General features: G+C 39.9%; 2 protein-coding genes across 3 annotated transcripts; one reads left to right on the top strand and one right to left on the bottom strand.

Moving 5' to 3' along the window:
- The first annotated feature begins 1714 nt into the window (after positions 1-1714).
- LOC141622159 (putative NAD(P)H dehydrogenase (quinone) FQR1-like 2) lies at positions 1715-10120 on the top strand. 2 transcript variants are annotated; one of them, XM_074438218.1, is made up of 3 exons: positions 1715-2386; positions 3689-3836; positions 9434-9927. In XM_074438218.1, exons 1-2 carry the CDS (start codon positions 1803-1805, stop codon positions 3795-3797), a joined length of 693 nt encoding a protein of 230 aa, XP_074294319.1. In that variant the 5' UTR covers positions 1715-1802; the 3' UTR covers positions 3798-3836; positions 9434-9927. The 2 variants fall into 2 exon arrangements, with proteins under 2 accessions (XP_074294319.1, XP_074294318.1); XM_074438217.1 differs by lacking the exon at positions 3689-3836 and having other exon boundaries at positions 1719-2386; positions 9434-10120.
- A 2-nt stretch (positions 10121-10122) lies between these two features.
- LOC141622158 (UDP-glycosyltransferase 72E1-like) lies at positions 10123-11989 on the bottom strand. Its single transcript, XM_074438216.1, has one exon. The coding sequence runs from the start codon at positions 11979-11981 to the stop codon at positions 10533-10535; it is 1449 nt and encodes a 482-aa protein (XP_074294317.1). The 5' UTR covers positions 11982-11989; the 3' UTR covers positions 10123-10532.
- Between the last annotated feature and the right edge of the window lie 6293 nt (positions 11990-18282).

The raw sequence follows: 18282 nt of genomic DNA on the forward strand, positions 1-18282 counted from the left end.
AATCACATGTAGGTCTCCCACATGGGAGAAATAGAGAATAGTGATCCCTCTTATAATTCAAGGGGCTACTCCTTCCATTGCCAATTGGTTTTGGGATTGAACCTCCTCGGACTTGTGAACTGGACACTCTATCCTCCTCGACGGGTGCGGCCCAGACCCATATGCTATCTAACATGGTATCAGAGCCCAAGGTTTAGTCCTGGGTTGTGAGGCGAAGACGGGTCCGAAAAGCGACGATGTTCCCGTGCGACGAAAAACTAGGCCACTATTTAGCGGGTCCGAAAAGCGACGACGTTCCCGCCCGACAAAACAGGTTCGAAAAATTGCGGCGTTCCTGTCGATTGATCGAAAGGAGACCTTACATGTGAGGGGGCGTGTGAAGAATCACATGTAGGTCTCCCACATCGGAGAAATAGAGAATAGTGATCCCTTTTATAATCCAAGGGGCTACTCCTCCCATTGCCAAATAGTGATCCCTCTTATAATCCAAGGGGCTACTCCTCCCATTGCCAATTGGTTTTGGGAAGCGAATGGATGTGCTGATTGGTTGACAAATTTGGGAGTACAGCAGGATCAACAACTAATAAGTCGAACTTCTCGAGACGTCTTTTTGAGCTGGCTCAACACGATGTTGGAGGCGTTGCTTGGCCTCGTTTGGTTCCCTTATCGGCCTCCTAGTTCTGTTATATAATAGGTTTAGTTCTTTTTTCGTTTTTCACTTTGTTTCTGTTATGTTTGGGTTTATCCCGCGCTTCGCTTTACCAAAAAAAAAAAAAACTTAGAGGTAGATGCAACTCGAACCAAGGGAGATACAATAAAAGAGGCACGAAATATAAATAAAAAGGTACGGAAGATTGGTTTCTCAATAACATTATGAAATACCGTTTCTCTCAAGTTTTAGTATTTTTTTTAAAATATTTATACTTTTGGGAGGACTTATACAAGTGAATAAGTGGGTATGTGATGTGGGCATGTGGACATGTGAGAGAACTCAGAGAAGTCCTTATTTTACCATGAATTTTCTAGTTCACAAATTGTTGTGTAAGACCCTTTTACTCATAAGACTAGCCCATTAATTAAAAGCCCAAATAAATTACTCAATAAATTTGTATAAAAATATTTTATTTTGATAACCAAAAATTTTAGATTGATAACTTGTATATTTAAACGTGGTAGTTTTTATCATTAAAATGTCGAGTTGTTAAAATAAAATTAAAATATAAATGAAATTATATTTAATAATTGGACTTCTCTGTCAGTCCTATAGAAGAGTTGTTGTTTCTAATGTTGTTTTCATTTCCTTGATCCTTATGTCAAATAACAAAGGATCGAGACAAGAGATTACAGTTCAAGTCTACTTTAGTCCGAAATAACCATGACTTCACTTCAATTTAAAGAGTACCACAAACTCTTGTTTAATACCCTCTTAAAATAAAGACCTCATCCATAATTAAACCTGACAAACAGGTCAATTAAATATGATCAATTCGGACCAAGTCGTTTCAAATTTGTAAAAATTCAGATCAAATAAGAACGGATCGAAACATTTTAGACTCAAAATTTTCGAACCTGTTATTACCAAATTATTTACACATAATAATCAGTTTATAGCAATGAGTCAAGATCAAACAATACTAATTCAGATCAATTCAAATCCAATTAACTTACCCACAAATCCACACAATCGACTTAAATAACACACCCAAATGACCTAACCCCAAATCATAATCTCCCTCCCATTGAACCCAAAGTCAAACCCCATTCCACCAAATCATCACTCCACTCCTCCGCTTCCCCTAACAATGGGCAAAGGCGGCGGTTGTGTCCCCAGCAAAAAGAAACACCCTCCCACCACCACCACAACAACCACCGCATCAACCACCACACCACCACCTCCAAAACCCTCCACATCCTCCTCCTCATCCTCCACCCCAACCTCCCCCACCACCATCGCTGCCGCACCCGCCGCCGCAACCGCACCAGTCAATTCAATCAGCACCGCCCCTCTGAAACTATTAATCGTCTTCTACTCAATGTACGGCCACGTAGAACAGCTAGCGCGGCGTATGAAGAAAGGTGTTGATTCCGTTGACGGAGTCGAAGCGGTGTTATATAGAGTCCCCGAGACGCTTTCGAATGACGTGTTGGCTCAGATGATGGCCCCGGAAAAAGACGATTCTATCCCTGTGATCTCGTCGCTTGAAGATCTTGCGTCTGGGTCTGGGTTTTTGTTTGGGTTTCCGACTCGGTATGGGTCTATGTCGGCTCAAATGAAGGCGTTTTTCGATTCGACTGGACCGCTTTGGAAGGATCAGACGCTTGCTGGGAAGCCGGCTGGGTTTTTTGTTAGTACTGGCACTCAGGGTGGCGGTCAGGAGACCACTGCGTAAGATTATTTGGATTCTTGTTGTTTTAATCATTGTTTTGATTTATGTTGTTGTGATTTGTGAAGTCGTTCTCCCCGTCCCAATCATTTATTTACCTTTGATTAGAATACGCCTCGCCAATAGAAATAATACAGTGAATTGGCTTGCTACTCCCTCCGTCTCAGCCATTTGTTTACCTTTCGTTTTGCCACAAAGACCACGGAAAGAAGAGAGGACCAATTATTAGATGACAAGTGAACAAGATGAGTGTGTGGAGGATCAAGTTATCCATCAAAGGCATTCCTAAAATAGATCCATCTGAGACACCCAAAACGGAATAGATTATCAATATAATATAATATCTACTAATATAGATAAACAAATGACCGGGACGGAGGGAGTGTTTTTTTATTGTGAAGTCGAAGTCCCAATCATTTATTTACCTTTGATTAGAATACGTTGCACCAATGATAAAAAATACAGTGAATTGGCTTGCTATTTTTATGGTAAAGTCATAGTCCCAATCATTTGTTTATCTTAGACTAAAATACTTCTCGTAACACTATTTGCACTTTAGATCATTGGAAACGGTGTCAATGTGGTGGCATATGGGCTAAGGTGCTTGGTGGGACGGTGTCAATGTGGTGGCATAGGGGCTAAGGTGCTTGGTGGGGTTGTTGGTTTTATTTGAATTGTGTCATTGGTTGGTTGGCTGATTTAATTGTGATTTGTTAGGAGATGATGCTATTACGATCACTAAGCATTAAGTGATCATAGTGCTTTAACTTGACAAGAGAAATCAACAGCGCTCCTTAATATGTGAGTGTAAGGAAGGAATTGAGTGACACAAGCGTTTTGCGAGTGGCGTTATTTGTACCCACTTTATAGTTTATATAGGGGGATGATTGAATTGTGTGAAATTTACTGTAATGGAACTGTAATTGTTGGATTATTGAAAGGATAGTACCGAGCGCTTATGGTTGGATAGTAATACTACCGTCTCATGCTGTCTTGAAGAACAGGGGAGCAGTTGTGTAACTTTCTATTTTGGAGACTGTTTATTGGAAGAAAATTCTGAGATTAGAGTGTGCAAAGATAACGCTTTGGCTATTTTAGGATGCATATCCTTTGTAACGGCTTTCACAATATCAGTTATTTCTAGTAAGTGTATAGTCACGAATGGCACTTGGAAGTCCATTATTCCTCTGTGAAAGTGAGAGGTTTTTGTTTAGACTATGCCTTCGAGTATAGTAATAATTGCAATAGCTTTTAAAGGCACAGACCTGGTATTTTCTGTGATTGACACGTGTGTTTTGTGCTAGAAAAAAATGTGGGTCAGGGGCAATTTATTCCTCCATCATGAGATCATTTATTCGTTGTGGTCGCGCCCAACTGGAATCAAGAAAAATGTTTTTAAGAGTACTCCAATGACGTTGAAGGAAACATCATCTTCTTTGTAATTATTTGCATGTGAGGTTTCCTCGCCGTCTACCGTTTTTCATTGCTTTAATAACATTTGTTTTTATCAAAATAATTAAATCAATTTCATATGTCAGCATACTGGGTCTTTGTTGACCTTGAGAATAAAAAGTGTGAATGTGTGATGTTCCTTAGCTGTATCAGCCTGTCTTTTTTGTTGGTTTGATGCCCATTTCAGCCATTTGCAATCTCATAGAGTCAAAACAGATTTTGCTAGCTGGCTGGTGTTCAGTTGTTTAATTAAGATATCTGTTGTGAGGATTATAGAATTAAGTACTGTGGTTGGTGATTATACTAATTTTTTATTTTAATCTGGAGTGGTGTGGGTGTTTTTGGAAGAATTCTGATTTAGAGCATGTTTGGCAAATGGGTTTCTATTTCTCAAGTTTAATTTTTTAAAAGTAGTTTTCAAAAGCTAGACCTACTATTTTTATTGGCAAAAAGATTGTTTTTGAGCTTTTGAGAATTTACTTTTAACTTTTAAATAATGATGTGTGTGACCAAAAAGTGCTTTTAAGTCAAAAAAACACTTTGAAAAGCTAGGCCAAACCCACACTTAGTCTTTGGCTATAGGTATTTGGATTTTGATTTATAAGGAACTTACTTAACGCGGTAAAAATTAGTATTGTTTTTTTTATAGTTTCATGTTTTGAAGAAGTAGGATTGTTTTCGAATATTTAATCAACGGTAGTACTATTGAGTAGAAGACATGAATATCTGAAGTTGAGACGTGTGAGCATTGTATTTTGGAGAGCCATTGTAGGTGATGGTGAAGTAAGAGATGAGAGAAATTAAAGGAGCAGCAAAGTAACCTAAGCAAAGGGAGGAAAGAATAGAAAACGGTAAAAGAGTAACTTTTATTCTTTTCTTGGTTTTTGATCCCAAAGCAAAGTAAAGAATTCACCGAGATGATGGCATGTGGTGGCATATGGGCTCTGGTGGTGGTGGTTGGTCTTGGTGGGGTGGTTGATTTTATATGAATTGTGTCATTGGTTGGTTAATTGGTTCCTTGATTAAATTGTGATTTGTTAGGAGATGATGACAGTATTAGGGTGCACTAGAAATTAGGTGATCACTAATTAACCGCGTTCCTTAATATATGTGGGTTTAATTAAAAAAACTTAAATTTTTTTCAAGGAAATAAAAGAGTGGCACAAGTGTTTTATGAATGGCGTTATGTGTAGCCACTTCATATGAGGATGATTGAATTGTGTGAAATTTACTATAATGGAACTGTAATTGTTGATTGTCGCTTCAAGGTTGGATAGTAATACTACCCTTTCATACTGTACGTCTATACATAAGAACTATGTTGCTCAGACGGGTGTCCGACACGGGTACGGATCCGAGTGTCGGGTACTCCGAGGTTAGAAATTACAGACACGGGGACACTGTCCATTTTTTGGACATTGGACACGGGTACAGGGACACGGTTGATATTTACAAAAAAAAAAATGTAATTTTCACACCAAAATCAGAAAATACCAATAATAATGCACAGATTATTAATATGAAAAATCAGAATGATTGTAAATTGTTCAGCAAGCAAAAAGCATTAAAGTGCAAGAAAAAAAAAACAACTTAAACTTTCTTCTTCCTTTCTGCCTCTTCATGTTCAAGTTAAGTTTAATTTGGGCAATCACATCGTCGGAAACTTTCGGACAACCTTTAACTCCAAAATTGGAAACCCCGGAGTAAATGTGCTTTTACTTTTGAGTAAGAGCCTCTCACAATTTTGTTGCAATATTTGCATTGCCACTTTCGTTTGCTACCACCATTGATGGGAGTTTCGATAATGTCGACATGGCTCCATAAGGGTGATGCATCATACTCCTTTGAAATTGGTTAATGATCGATAGTATGACTCTCAAATGAAACTTGTCATGATCAATGATCTTTAAGTCATTATGGACTGTTTTATTTGACAGTCATACTCCGGGTGATGCATCATACTCCGACGACGATGGTCGATGAAACCCATAAGTGTGACTTAGTTACAATGTCTAATGATCATTGATCATGACAAGTTTCATTTGACAATCATACTACTCGATCATTAACCAATTCCAAAGTAGTATGATGCATCACCGTTATGGAGCCATGTCGACATTATCGAAACTCCTATTAATGGTGGTAGCAACCGAAAGTGGCAATGCAAATATTGCTACAAAATTGTGAGAGGCTCTTACTCAAAAGTAAAAGCACATTTACTCCAGGTTTCCAATGTTGGAGTTAAAGGTTGTTCGAAAGTTTCCGACGATGTGTTTGCCCAGATTAAACTTGAACATGAAGAGGCAGAAAGGAAGAAGAAAGTTTAAGGTGTTTTTTTTTGCTTGCACTTTAATGCTTTTTGCTTGCTGAACAATTTACAATGAGTCTGATTTTTCAGATTAATAATCTATGCATTATTATTGGTATTTTCTGATTTCAGTGTGAAAATTACATATTTTTTTTTTTTGTAAATATCAACCGTGTCCCCGTACCCGTGTCCAATTGTCCCCGTGCCTGTAATTTCTTCTCACCTCGGAGTACCCGACACTCGGATCCGTACCCGTGTCCGACACCCGTACCCAGCAACATAGCATATGGGTCACTTTCATATGTTTGTAATTGGTCGGGTAGGTCATGTCATTTTGGGTTTGGGTATGTTTGTGCTGTGTTATTATCGGATCATTTAGAGGTAAAGGTAAGTTCGCGACCATCAAAATTCAGCTAGGGTCGGGTTGGGCTAATTCATGTCTCGTTAGTTTTTGCAAGATTTAAAGGGAGTTGCCATGATTATCTAGACCAACTAAGATAATTATAGAGGAGTTAAAAGCATTACTTATCTGTGTGAGAGATTGATGGGGATTCTACAAGTTATGTTCAAGAATTTGACATTGAAGAAATACTCCCTCCTATTCATCTAGTTGACTAGTTGTTTACGTTTCATTAGCTGAATGGGAGGGAGGAGTAGTGATTATCTGAGCCATCCCTTCCCATTACTCTTTTAAGGTTGAGAGGACCCTAGAGTTACTCCTAACTTGGAAACCACACTTTATTTGTTCAATATGGGACACTTAAAACACAACAGGTGAATTTAACATTTCCATTCAACCATGACCCATTAGTGCCCATGGTTGAATCTTGCAAGCATGTGTAATAATTCTCTGGATCATGGCCCACATTAACCGACATGGGGGCCACCTGAGCAAAATTATGGATTCTAGATGTTTACCCCAAATTGTTACTCCCTGTCCCGGTTAATTATTTACATTTTTCATTTTAGGGTGTCTCATTTATTTTAGTACGTTTCCGCTTTAGTTATGTTTTTTTAATTGTGTTTAGCTTGTGATATGTCCATTATGCCCCTAATTAGATTGCTCTCCACCATTCTCTCCTTTACGAGTGATTTTACCCCAACTACCATCGGTAGTCTGCCACCACAACCAGATATGGCAACTTACAGCACCAAAGCCACACTCAACAACCAAAGTCCAACCCCGTACCACCCCAAACAACATAATCCCCTAACCCTCGCCGCCTCGAACTCAACTGCTCGAAGCCCTCGCCATAATCTGCTTGCTTGTGGCCGTGTATGATGAGATTTTCATGTTTGGTGATAATGAAAAGATAGATTTCTGATTGTTTGTTTAGAGCTAATCTTATTTTTGCTTTTCCAATGTTGGCTGAACAAATTCTGTTTCGATTTCTCTGGATTTTGATTTATAAGTAAATAGCATAGCATGGCAAAAAAATATGGGGCTTTCGATAGTGAACATTGAAAAAGGTAGTATTGTTTTGAATATGTGAGCGTTGTATTTTGGAGGTTCATTGTAGGTGATGGTGAAGTGAGAGATGAGAGAAATAAAAGGAGCAGCAAAGTAAGCTAGGCCAAAGGAGGAGATAATAGAAGAGGGTAAAAGAGTAACTTTTATTCGTTTCTTGGTTTTTTATCCAAAAGTAAACATAAAGACTTCACCGGGTCAGAGTACCCCGTGTAGCCTAGCCATAACGTTTTAGACAATTGGTAGAAGTATCACCTCACTTAAACCACTCTCACTTCTTGTTGGAAAATTTGGGTAAAACGGTTCATTGTTTGTAGCTTCTCTTCTGTAAGTTTATTTGATAGAATTATAGTTTAATATACAGAGAGTGGATCAGTCAGCATTAATTCTGGTTGACAGTGGATGTCATTAGTTTGAATGTTTGATGGTAAAAAAGATCTTAAAGAGAGGTTAACTTAAGTAGAAAGAGAAGACCAAAGAAATCTCATTCTTGTAAATGAGTGAGGGCTTTATCAAGGACTGCTGTTTTTTAAGTCTCAGTCAAAGTCAAGCTATGTGTTCATTGCCAAATTCTTAGCATAAAGCAATATCCCGATGAGGTTCTTTGTGGATCTCTTGCTGAGTGTTAGAGCTACTGTATCTTCGGGATCATGGAAATGCCTGGCAATGTATGTCATAATCTGTCGTTCATTATATCTGCACAAGCAGTATTTTCAAGAAACAGTACTACCTCTGTGGTTGGGAAAATGCCACAAGGCCGTAATTAGATTTCAGGAGTCTAAATGAAGCTACAACACGGTCCTCATATTTATACTTTATTGCCAATGTACCAGTTTAATGTTTTTTGCATTAGGCCAGTCGTCTATGGTTTAGTTATTGGGTTTGTCATCGTGAAGCAGAAAGCAGTCGGTGCAATTTTAGACGCTAATATCATAGAAACCCCTCATCTGTATTTTCAACGAATGTAAGTGTGCTTACATCCGATCTAATATTGGTTTGAACCTTGATCTCGTGATTGGTCTTCATGGCCTAATCTTAATCGTTGCGATAACTTTCAAAACCTTTACAAAGTGCTTGCAATGCGGTTCCGTGACCCAGATTTTATACAATGCATCCTACATTCCTACCCCATTACTTGTCTCACCCATTGGCGGGGAGTTTTACAGCACTGGCTTAATGTTTTATTGTTGGCCATGGCATATATTGTGATTTGTCATTACCTTTTTAGGCTGAATTATCCTTTCTCTAGTTTGGACGTTAGTGCATGCCATGCATCTTACCTCCTTACTCGGCCACCGGGAGGGAGTTTTAAGGCACCAGGATACTATGTATATTCTTGTTACCGTCTGCCATGTCAATATGTCATATATTGTGATATTCATTCCGAACAATCCTTTCTGGACATTTATGCCATGCCTTCTACATTCTTTACCCCTTTACCTCATCCATAGGCGTCGAGTTTTTAAGGCACTGGGTATAATGTTTTTATCCCGGTCATGTCATTGTCATATACTGTAATAATTATATTTGCTTTGAATGATCCTTTCTTGACATTTGTGCTATGTTAGTGGACATCTGTGTTATGCTTGAAATGAGTGAGGAGGATCCACTCAATTTCTTACAAAGCAGTTGATGGTCCATCGCCTCTCAATGGCCTAGATTGGCTTATATATATGGAGTACTCCGTATCAGTTAAGGACCTTTATCCTTTCGCAATGACTGGAATTCCTCGTTAGCCAGGTCTATCGTAACCGTTGATGTTAGTGAGCTTATTGGATTATGTCCTGTTCCTTATCTTTGTGTTTCCTTGAATGTTTGCAGTTGGACAGCAATAACTCAATTAGCCCATCATGGGATGCTTTTCGTTCCAATTGGTTACACCTTTGGGGCTGGAATGTTCAAGATGGACTCAATCCGAGGGGGTTCTCCTTACGGTGCTGGAGTCTTCGCAGGGGACGGTACTAGACAACCCACTGACACTGAACTTGCACTTGCTGAGCATCAGGGTAAGTATATGGCTGCTGTTGTCAAGAGACTCGCTCAGCCTTGATTTCCTTGGTCTACTCGCAGTCAGTGGTTTAGGTCCAAATGGTGTACCTAGACTTGTCAAAATCCTCACTCGTGGGTCACACATGTATGTATTTCGTCTCCTATTTTGACACAAAATACCAAACTCGGCCCATTTGACAGGTGTAGGTGTACTCTTTGATCAACTGGTGTGTATGTTTTGTCCAGTCTTCTATTCTTTTTTTTTTTGTCCTCGACAAATCGAGCTCTTGCACTGCACAGATATATACCTATCATTTGTTCATTTTTCGGCTTCTTGTTTGATGTTCATTTAATTGTATTTATGGCTTAGAAATTGCTGTAGATAAATCAAACCCAGTGTAACAGTGTTCCATTATTTATCTCAATTGAGACACAATAAGATTGTGGATGTTTGTGCATCGGTGTACTGAGATTTGAGACACAGCCCGAATGTGGATGTGGATCAGTGGATGTTCTTTATAGAAGTATTGTTTTTTCAATCAGCACAAATACTTGTGTAAGGACCCCTTACACAAGTTGATTGTAAAACGGGTTCTTTGAATAACTATATTACCCAATAATATAGTTATGTTTTGGTACGTTTTACACTAACCTTGTGTAAACCACCTTACACAAGACTAACCGTTCAATCAGTAATCGATTAGTTGCTTCACTCTGCTGCTACTAAAAGTATCAACGGGATCACGGTTCTCCATGGGCTATTTATTTTTATTTTTATTATAAAGTGAGACCCATGACAATTTTAATGCTTACGGGTGTTGAACATGGTCATGACTCATGAATATCATCACTTATTGACACTATCAGCTAAACTAGTTAATACTTCGTATCAATTTCCACACGACGGTCATTGACGGTCCTAGAGAGGATCCTAATTGCACTTTTCATAAGGTTGGTTAGACTGAAATTTCTTGTTACAATCCCTAGCAACTTTGGAGAGAGCAGAATAAGAAGAACCATCCTCTTTCAATGCTAGATTAGCACTTATTTGAAGATCTTTCACCCTCTTCCTTAGGCCAAATCCTTCACTATCCATAACAAACTTCACCATTTTCTCAATCTCTTCCCTTCTTACTAGGCCCTTACTCGGCTTTACCTTAGGTCGAATTGCAATTCCGAGGTCTTCAACCAACATTGTTGCATTCATATTTTGTTCAGCGTAAAGAGGCCACGCGATTAATGGCACTCCGTTGACAATACTTTCATTCACCGAATTCCACCCACAATGACTTATAAATCCACCAATTGATCTATGTTGAAGGATTTCCTCTTGGTTTATCCACTTTGAGACTATAATCCCACGATCCCGGGTTCGATCCAAGAACCCATTTGGTAAACACTTGGAGATCGATTCATCCGCTTTATCCATCGACTTAAAAAGAGAAGCAGAACTATCATTTTCGGTAGGAGGCCGAAATACCCAAATAAACCTATGCTTGCTCAATTCCAAACCCCAAGCTAACTCTATAGTTTGTTGAGTTGATAGAGTACCACCACTTCCGAATGATACATATATAACCGACTCATCGAGTTGATCATCCAACCACTCTGTTAATTTATTTTTCGCAACTTCTTTAGGCCTTCGAATCACTGGCCCAATAGGGTAAACCGGTACCTTGACAATCGAGTTTAATGACATACCATCCTTAAATGTACCAAGTGTTTCAGGTTCGAGATCCTCCCATGTGTTAATGAAAATACCATCAACTCTCGTAATATCTCGTCCCATACTAACAAAATCGCGGTAAGCCCTACTATCAGGCTCAAATGTGTGATCTAATAAATCCCCACCCGGGATCGATTTACAGCCAGGGATATATAAGGGTGTATTTGGGTAAACTCTTTTTTGCAAGTATGGCAAGTAGGTAAGGTAGGCCAAGAACCATGCATTAGAAGCAATAAATACATATTTCAACATATTAAACTCTTCTGCCACCACCTTGACCGCCTCAATCCCGAATTGATCGACAATAATGGCCACCGGCTTAACTTTCATGTCGGAAATTGAGGATCGTAGGGTAGGCAAGGTACACCTAACCATAGCCAAGATACGTGGGAGTATACCCGCGCTAGGGTCAATGTCTAATGAGTCATTTACAACATTGGGAAGGGCCACAGTACTGAAGAGTCCGGCACATGATGAAGTGGCGGAACAAAGCAGCTTGTTCTCGGCCTGGTGGGCCCCGGTTGTCACGGCGAAAACTGTGACAGTGAATCCGTGTTGTGCTACAAGGCGCTTCGCTAGCTCGACAATTGGGATTAGATGGCCTAATCCTGGACTAGCTAAGAGTGCAATGTGGGGTTTTGATGGGTTAACCATTGGTTAAATTAGTGTGAAAGAAATGAAATGAATAATTATACTATTTCATAGCATTTGAATTTATAGTATGGTAGATTGGTAGTCACAATTATGGTATGAGTTTACATGTAAAATAGAAGTTTCCGAAATTTAATGACATCTTGATCATATTGTAATATAATTTATACTTACCCAAATTAAGATGAAATCAAATAAGATGAAATCATATCAAAAAAAGATATCATTCACACCAAGCCTAGATAGATAATACAGGACCGGCTGAGTTTTATTCATAAAGAGTAAATCTCTTGAGAGGCGTACTCTCAATCAGTCTTTGTGATTCACAAATGAGGATTTTGTCATTTCTTTTGTGTAAACACAAATTCTTGCATCAAACAGGTTTCATTGTCCTGAGTCCTAATACAAATTGATTGTATTAAAAGTAAGACGTTTGGTTCTTTTAAAAAAAGTAAGAAAGTTTAATAAGCCAAACAATCAAATTGGTAAAAAAAGTGAGGAGTGTTTCTCAAATTGGTAAAAAAGATGCAACTTATGACAAATTGGTAAAAAAAAAATGAAGATATAATTACATTTTAGGATCGGCCGCTCAATTCATTTTAGGCTACACAAATTTTCATTTAAATCGACACTATCCGTCTTAAGCTTACGACGGGTCAATTTTGACCCGAGAAACCATCTGTATGATTTACGGACATTTTTTTTCGGGAACCCTAAAATCCCGAAAACCATGTATTATACACTTAAATTTGAGTCATTTGAGAGGTCGTATCGGGTCATATTTCTTTTCCTCCCAGTTTTTTCACCACGTGTCTGGGGTTGCTTCATGAGTTACCGTATTCGATTTTCGGCCTTATATAAAAAGTAACCATCTATTTTAAAAGAGTACCCGATCTTCGTCCGAGACTCGTTTATCGTGTACCAGCACCCTTAAATGTCCTCTGTTGCTTCTTTAAATTTGTGTGGCTGCTTCATCTGACCCGAGAATGGCGAGAAACCATCCGTATGATTTACAGACATTTTTGTTCCGTGATGCTGAAATCCCGAAAACCGTGTATTATACACTTAAATTCGAGCCATTTGGGAGATTGTACCGGGTCATGTTTCTTTTCCTCTCCGTTTTTCTACCACGTGTCAAGGGTCGCTTTATCAATTGCTGTATTCGATTTTTGGCCCTAAATAAGAAGTATCCCTCTATTTTTATGGAGTACCTGATCTTTGTCTGAGACTTGTTTATCACGTACTAGCACCTTCAAATGTTCTCTGTTGGTCCTGAAAATTTGTGTAGATGCTTTATATGAACCGAGAAACCATCCGTTTGATTTACGAACATTTTTGTCCCGGGATTCTGAAATCTCAAAACCGTGTATTATACACTTAAATTGCGTCGTTTGGTAGATCTTATCGGGTCATGTTTCTTTTCCTCGAAGTTTTTCCACCACGTCTTGGGTCGCTTCATAACTTACTATATTCGATTTTCGGCCCTAAATAAGAATTATCCATTTATTTTTATGGAGAACCTGATCTTCGTATGAGACTCGTTTATTGCGTACTAGCACAGTCAAATGTTCTTTGTTGCTTCTCAAAATTTGTGTGGCTGCTTTATCTGTCCCGAGAAACCATCCGTATGATTTACGAACATTTTTTTATCAGTGACCCTGAAATCCTGAAAACCGTGTATTATACACTTAAATTTGAGCTGTTTTTCACTATTATCCAAAGGTACGGCTAATGCTAGTTTATCGCATACAACGGTAACCCCAAGTGTCCTCCACCGTTCCTCAAATTTTGTGTGGTCACTTTATCTGACCTATTCCGGGACCCTAGAATCTCGAAAATCGTGTATTATAAACTTAATTTTGAGCTGTTCGGGAGGTCGTACCGGACCACGTTTTTTTTTCTCACGGTTTTTCGAGCACCTGTCTGGGGTTATTGCAGGAGTAAACCTATTCCATTTCCGCCCAAATAACGAGTGTTAATTCATTTTTTACGATTATCCGAGGTTCGACGAATGTTGGTTTATCGCATATCGGCATTCTCAAATTTCCTCATTTGCTCCTCAAATTTTGCGTGGCCGCTTTACCTGATCCAAGGAACCTTCTATGTGATTTTCGGAGAATTTTGTTCCGGGACTTAGGAATCTTGAAAATCGTGTATTATATACTTCAATTTGAGCCGTTCGGGGTGTCGTAATAGACCACGTTTCTTTTTCTCCCGGTTTATCTACCACGTGATCGAGGTCAAGTTAAGAGTTACCTATACGATTTCAGCCTCAAATAACGAGTATTATCCATTTTTCACGATTATCCGAGATTCGACGAATACTTGTTTGTCGCATAATGGAACTCCCAAATATCCTCCTTTGATCCTCAAATTATGTGTGGCAGCTTTATCTGATTCGAGAACATTATGTGTGACTTACATAGAATTATACATTTCATTTTGAGCTTTTTGGGAGGTCGTACCAGACCACGTTTCTTTTTCTCAAGATTTTTCATCCACGTGTATGAAGATCATTGCAGGAGTAAACCTATTCGATTTCTGCCCAAATAATGAGAAGTAATGCATTTTGTACGATTATCCGAGGTTCGACGAATGCCGGTTTATCGCATACCGGCACTCCCAAATGTCCTCCGTTGCTCCTCAAATTTTGTGTGGCCGCTTTATCTAACCCGAGGTCGTACCAGACCCTGTTTCTTTTTCTCCCGGTTATTTTATCATGCGTCCGAGGTCATTTAAGGAGTTAACCTATTCGATTTCAGCCTCGGATAACTAGTATTAATACATTTTTCACGATTATCCGAGGTTCAACGAATGCTGGTTTATGGCATAACGGCACCCCCAAATATCTTCCGTTGCTACTCAAATTTTGCGTGGCCGCTTTATCTGACCCGAGGAACTTTCTGGGAGATTTTCGGAGAATTTTGTTCCGGTACCCTAGAATCCCGAAAAACCGTGTATTATACACTTCAATTTGAGCCGTTCGGGTGGTCATACGGGACCCTGTTTATTTTTCTCCCTATTCTTTTATCACGAGTCCGAGGTCATTTAAGGAGTTAACCTATTCGATTTCAGCCTCGGATAACTAGTATTAATATATTTTTCACGATTATCCGAGGTTCGACGAATGCTGGTTTATGGCATACCGGCACCCCCAAATGTCTTCCGCTGCTACTCAAATTTTGCGTGGCCGCTTTATCTGACCCGAGGAAGTTTCTACGCGATTTCCGGAGAATTTTGTTCCGGTGCCCTAGAATCCCGAAAAACCGTGTATTATACACTTCAATTTGAGCCGTTCGGGAGGTCGTACCGGACCCTGTTTCTTTTTCTCCCGGTTTTTTTATACCGCGTCCGAGGTCATTTCAGGAGTTAACCTATTCGATTTCAGCCTCGGATAACGAGTATTAATACATTTTTCACGATTATCTGAGCTTTGACGAATGCTGGTATATGGCATACCGGCACCCCCAAATGTCTTCCGTTGCTACTCAAATTTTGCGTGGCCGCTATATCTGACCCGAGGAACTTTCTGCGCGATTTTCGGAGAATTTTGTTCCGGTGCCCTGGAATCCCGAAAAACCGTGTATTATACACTTCAATTTGAGCCGTTCATGAGGTCGTACCGGACCCTGTTTCTTTTTCTCCCGATTTTTTTATCACGCGTACGAGGTCATTTCAGAAGTTAACCCGTTCGATTTCAGACTCGGATAACGAGTATTAATACATTTTTCACGAATATCCGAGGTTCGACGAATGCTGGTATATGGCATACCGGCACCCTCAAATGTCTTCCGTTGCTACTCAAATTTTGCGTGGCCGCTATATCTGACCCGAGGAGCTTTCTGCGCGATTTTCGGAGAATTTTGTTCCGGTACCCTGGAATCCCAAAAAACCGTGTATTATATACACTTCAATTTGAGCCTTTCGGGAGGTCGTACCGGACCTTGTTTCTTTTTCTCCCGATTTTTTTATCACGTGTACGAGGTCATTTCAGAAGTTAACCTGTTCGATTTCAGCCTCGGATAATGAGTATTAATACATTTTTCACGAATATCCGAGGTTCGACGAATGCTGGTATATGGCATACCGGCACCCCCAAATGTCTTCCGTTGCTACTCAAATTTTGCGTGGCCGCTATATCTGACCCGAGGAACTTTCTGCGCGATTTTCGGAGAATTTTGTTCCGGTGCCCTGGAATCCCGAAAAACCGTGTATTATACACTTCAATTTGAGCCGTTCGGGAGGTCGTACCGGACCCTGTTTTTTTTTCTCCCGATTTTTTTATCACGTGTACGAGGTCATTTCAGAAGTTAACCTGTTCGATTTCAGCCTCGGATAATGAGTATTAATACATTTTTCACGAATATCCGAGGTTCGACGAATGCTGGTATATGGCATACCGGCACCCCCAAATGTCTTCCGTTGCTACTCAAATTTTGCGTGGCCGCTATATCCGACTCGAGGAGCTTTACGCGCAATTTTCGAGAATTTTGTTCCTACCACTGAATCAAAAAACCGTGTATTATATACACTTCAATTTGAGCCTTTCGGGAGGTCGTACCGGACCCTGTTTCTTTTTCTCCCGATTTTATCACGCGTTCGAGGTCATTTCGAGAAGTTAACTGTTCGATTTCAAATCGGATAACGAGTATTAATACATTTTTCGCGAATATCCGAGGTTCGACGAATGCTGGTATATGGCATACCGGCACCCCCAAATGTCTTCCGTTGCTACTCAAATTTTGCGTGGCCGCTATATCTGACCCGAGGAACTTTCTGCGCGATTTTCGAGAATTTTGTTCCGTGCCCTGAATCCCGAAAAACGTGTATTATACACTTCAATTTGAGCCGTTCGGGAGGTCGTCGACCGTTTCTTTTTCTCCCGATTTTTTTATCACGCGTACGAGGTCATTTCAGAAGTTAACCCGTTCGATTTCAGCCTCGGATAACGAGTATTAATACATTTTTCACGAATATCCGAGGTTCGACGAATGCTGGTATATTGCATACCGGCACCCTCAAATGTCTTCCGTTTCTACTCAAATTTTGCGTGGCCGCTATATCTGACCCGAGGAACTTTCTGCGCGATTTTCGGAGAATTTTGTTCCGGTGCCCTGGAATCCCGAAAAACCGTGTATTATACACTTCAATTTGAGCCGTTCGGGAGGTCGTACCGGACCCTGTTTCTTTTTCTCCCGATTTTTCTATCACGTGTACGAGGTCAATTCAGAAGTTAACCTGTTCGATTTCAGCCTCGGATAATGAGTATTAATACATTTTTCACGAATATCCGAGGTTCGACGAATGCTGGTATATGGCATACCGGCACCCCCAAATGTCTTCCGTTGCTACTCAAATTTTGCGTGGCCGCTATATCTGACCCGAGGAGCTTTCTGCGCAATTTTCGGAGAATTTTGTTCCGGTACCCTGGAATCCCAAAAAACCGTGTATTATATACACTTCAATTTGAGCCTTTCGGAGGTCGTCTGGACCCTGTTTCTTTTTCTCCCGATTTTATCACGCGTTCAAGGTCATTTCGAAGTTAACTGTTTCGATTTCAAATTTCCTCGGATAACGAGTATTAATACATTTTTCACGAATATCCGAGGTTCGACGAATGCTGGTATATGGCATACCGGCACCCCCAAATGTCTTCCGTTGCTACTCAAATTTTGCGTGGCCGCTATATCTGACCCAAGGAACTTTCTGCGCGATTTTCGGAGAATTTTGTTCCGGTGCCCTGGAATCCCGAAAAACCGTGTATTATACACTTCAATTTGAGCCGTTCGGGAGGTCGTACGACCCCGTTTTTTTTCTCCCGATTTTTTATCACGCGTACGAGGTCATTTCGAGAAGTTAACTGTTTTCGATTTCAAATCGGATAACGAGTATTAATACATTTTTCACGAATATCCGAGGTTCGACGAATCTTTGGTATATTGCATACCGGCACCCTCAAATGTCTTCCGTTTCTACTCAAATTTTGCGTGGCCGCTATATCTGACCCGAGGAACTTTCTCACGCGATTTTCGGAGAATTTTGTTCCGGGACCCCTGAATCCCGAAAAACCGTGTATTATACACTTCAATTTGAGCCGTTCGGGAGGTCGTATCGGACCTCGTTTTTTTTCTCCCGATTTTTCTATCACGTGTACGAGGTCAATTCGAGTTAACCTGTTCGATTTCAAATCGGATAATGAGTATTAATACATTTTTCACGAATATCCGAGGTTCGACGAATGTTGGTATATGACATACCGGCACCCCCAAATGTCTTCCGTTGCTACTCAAATTTTGCGTGGCCG

The sequence above is a fragment of the Silene latifolia genome, chromosome X (genome assembly GCF_048544455.1).
Source record: "Silene latifolia isolate original U9 population chromosome X, ASM4854445v1, whole genome shotgun sequence".
Taxonomy (NCBI): domain Eukaryota; kingdom Viridiplantae; phylum Streptophyta; class Magnoliopsida; order Caryophyllales; family Caryophyllaceae; genus Silene; species Silene latifolia.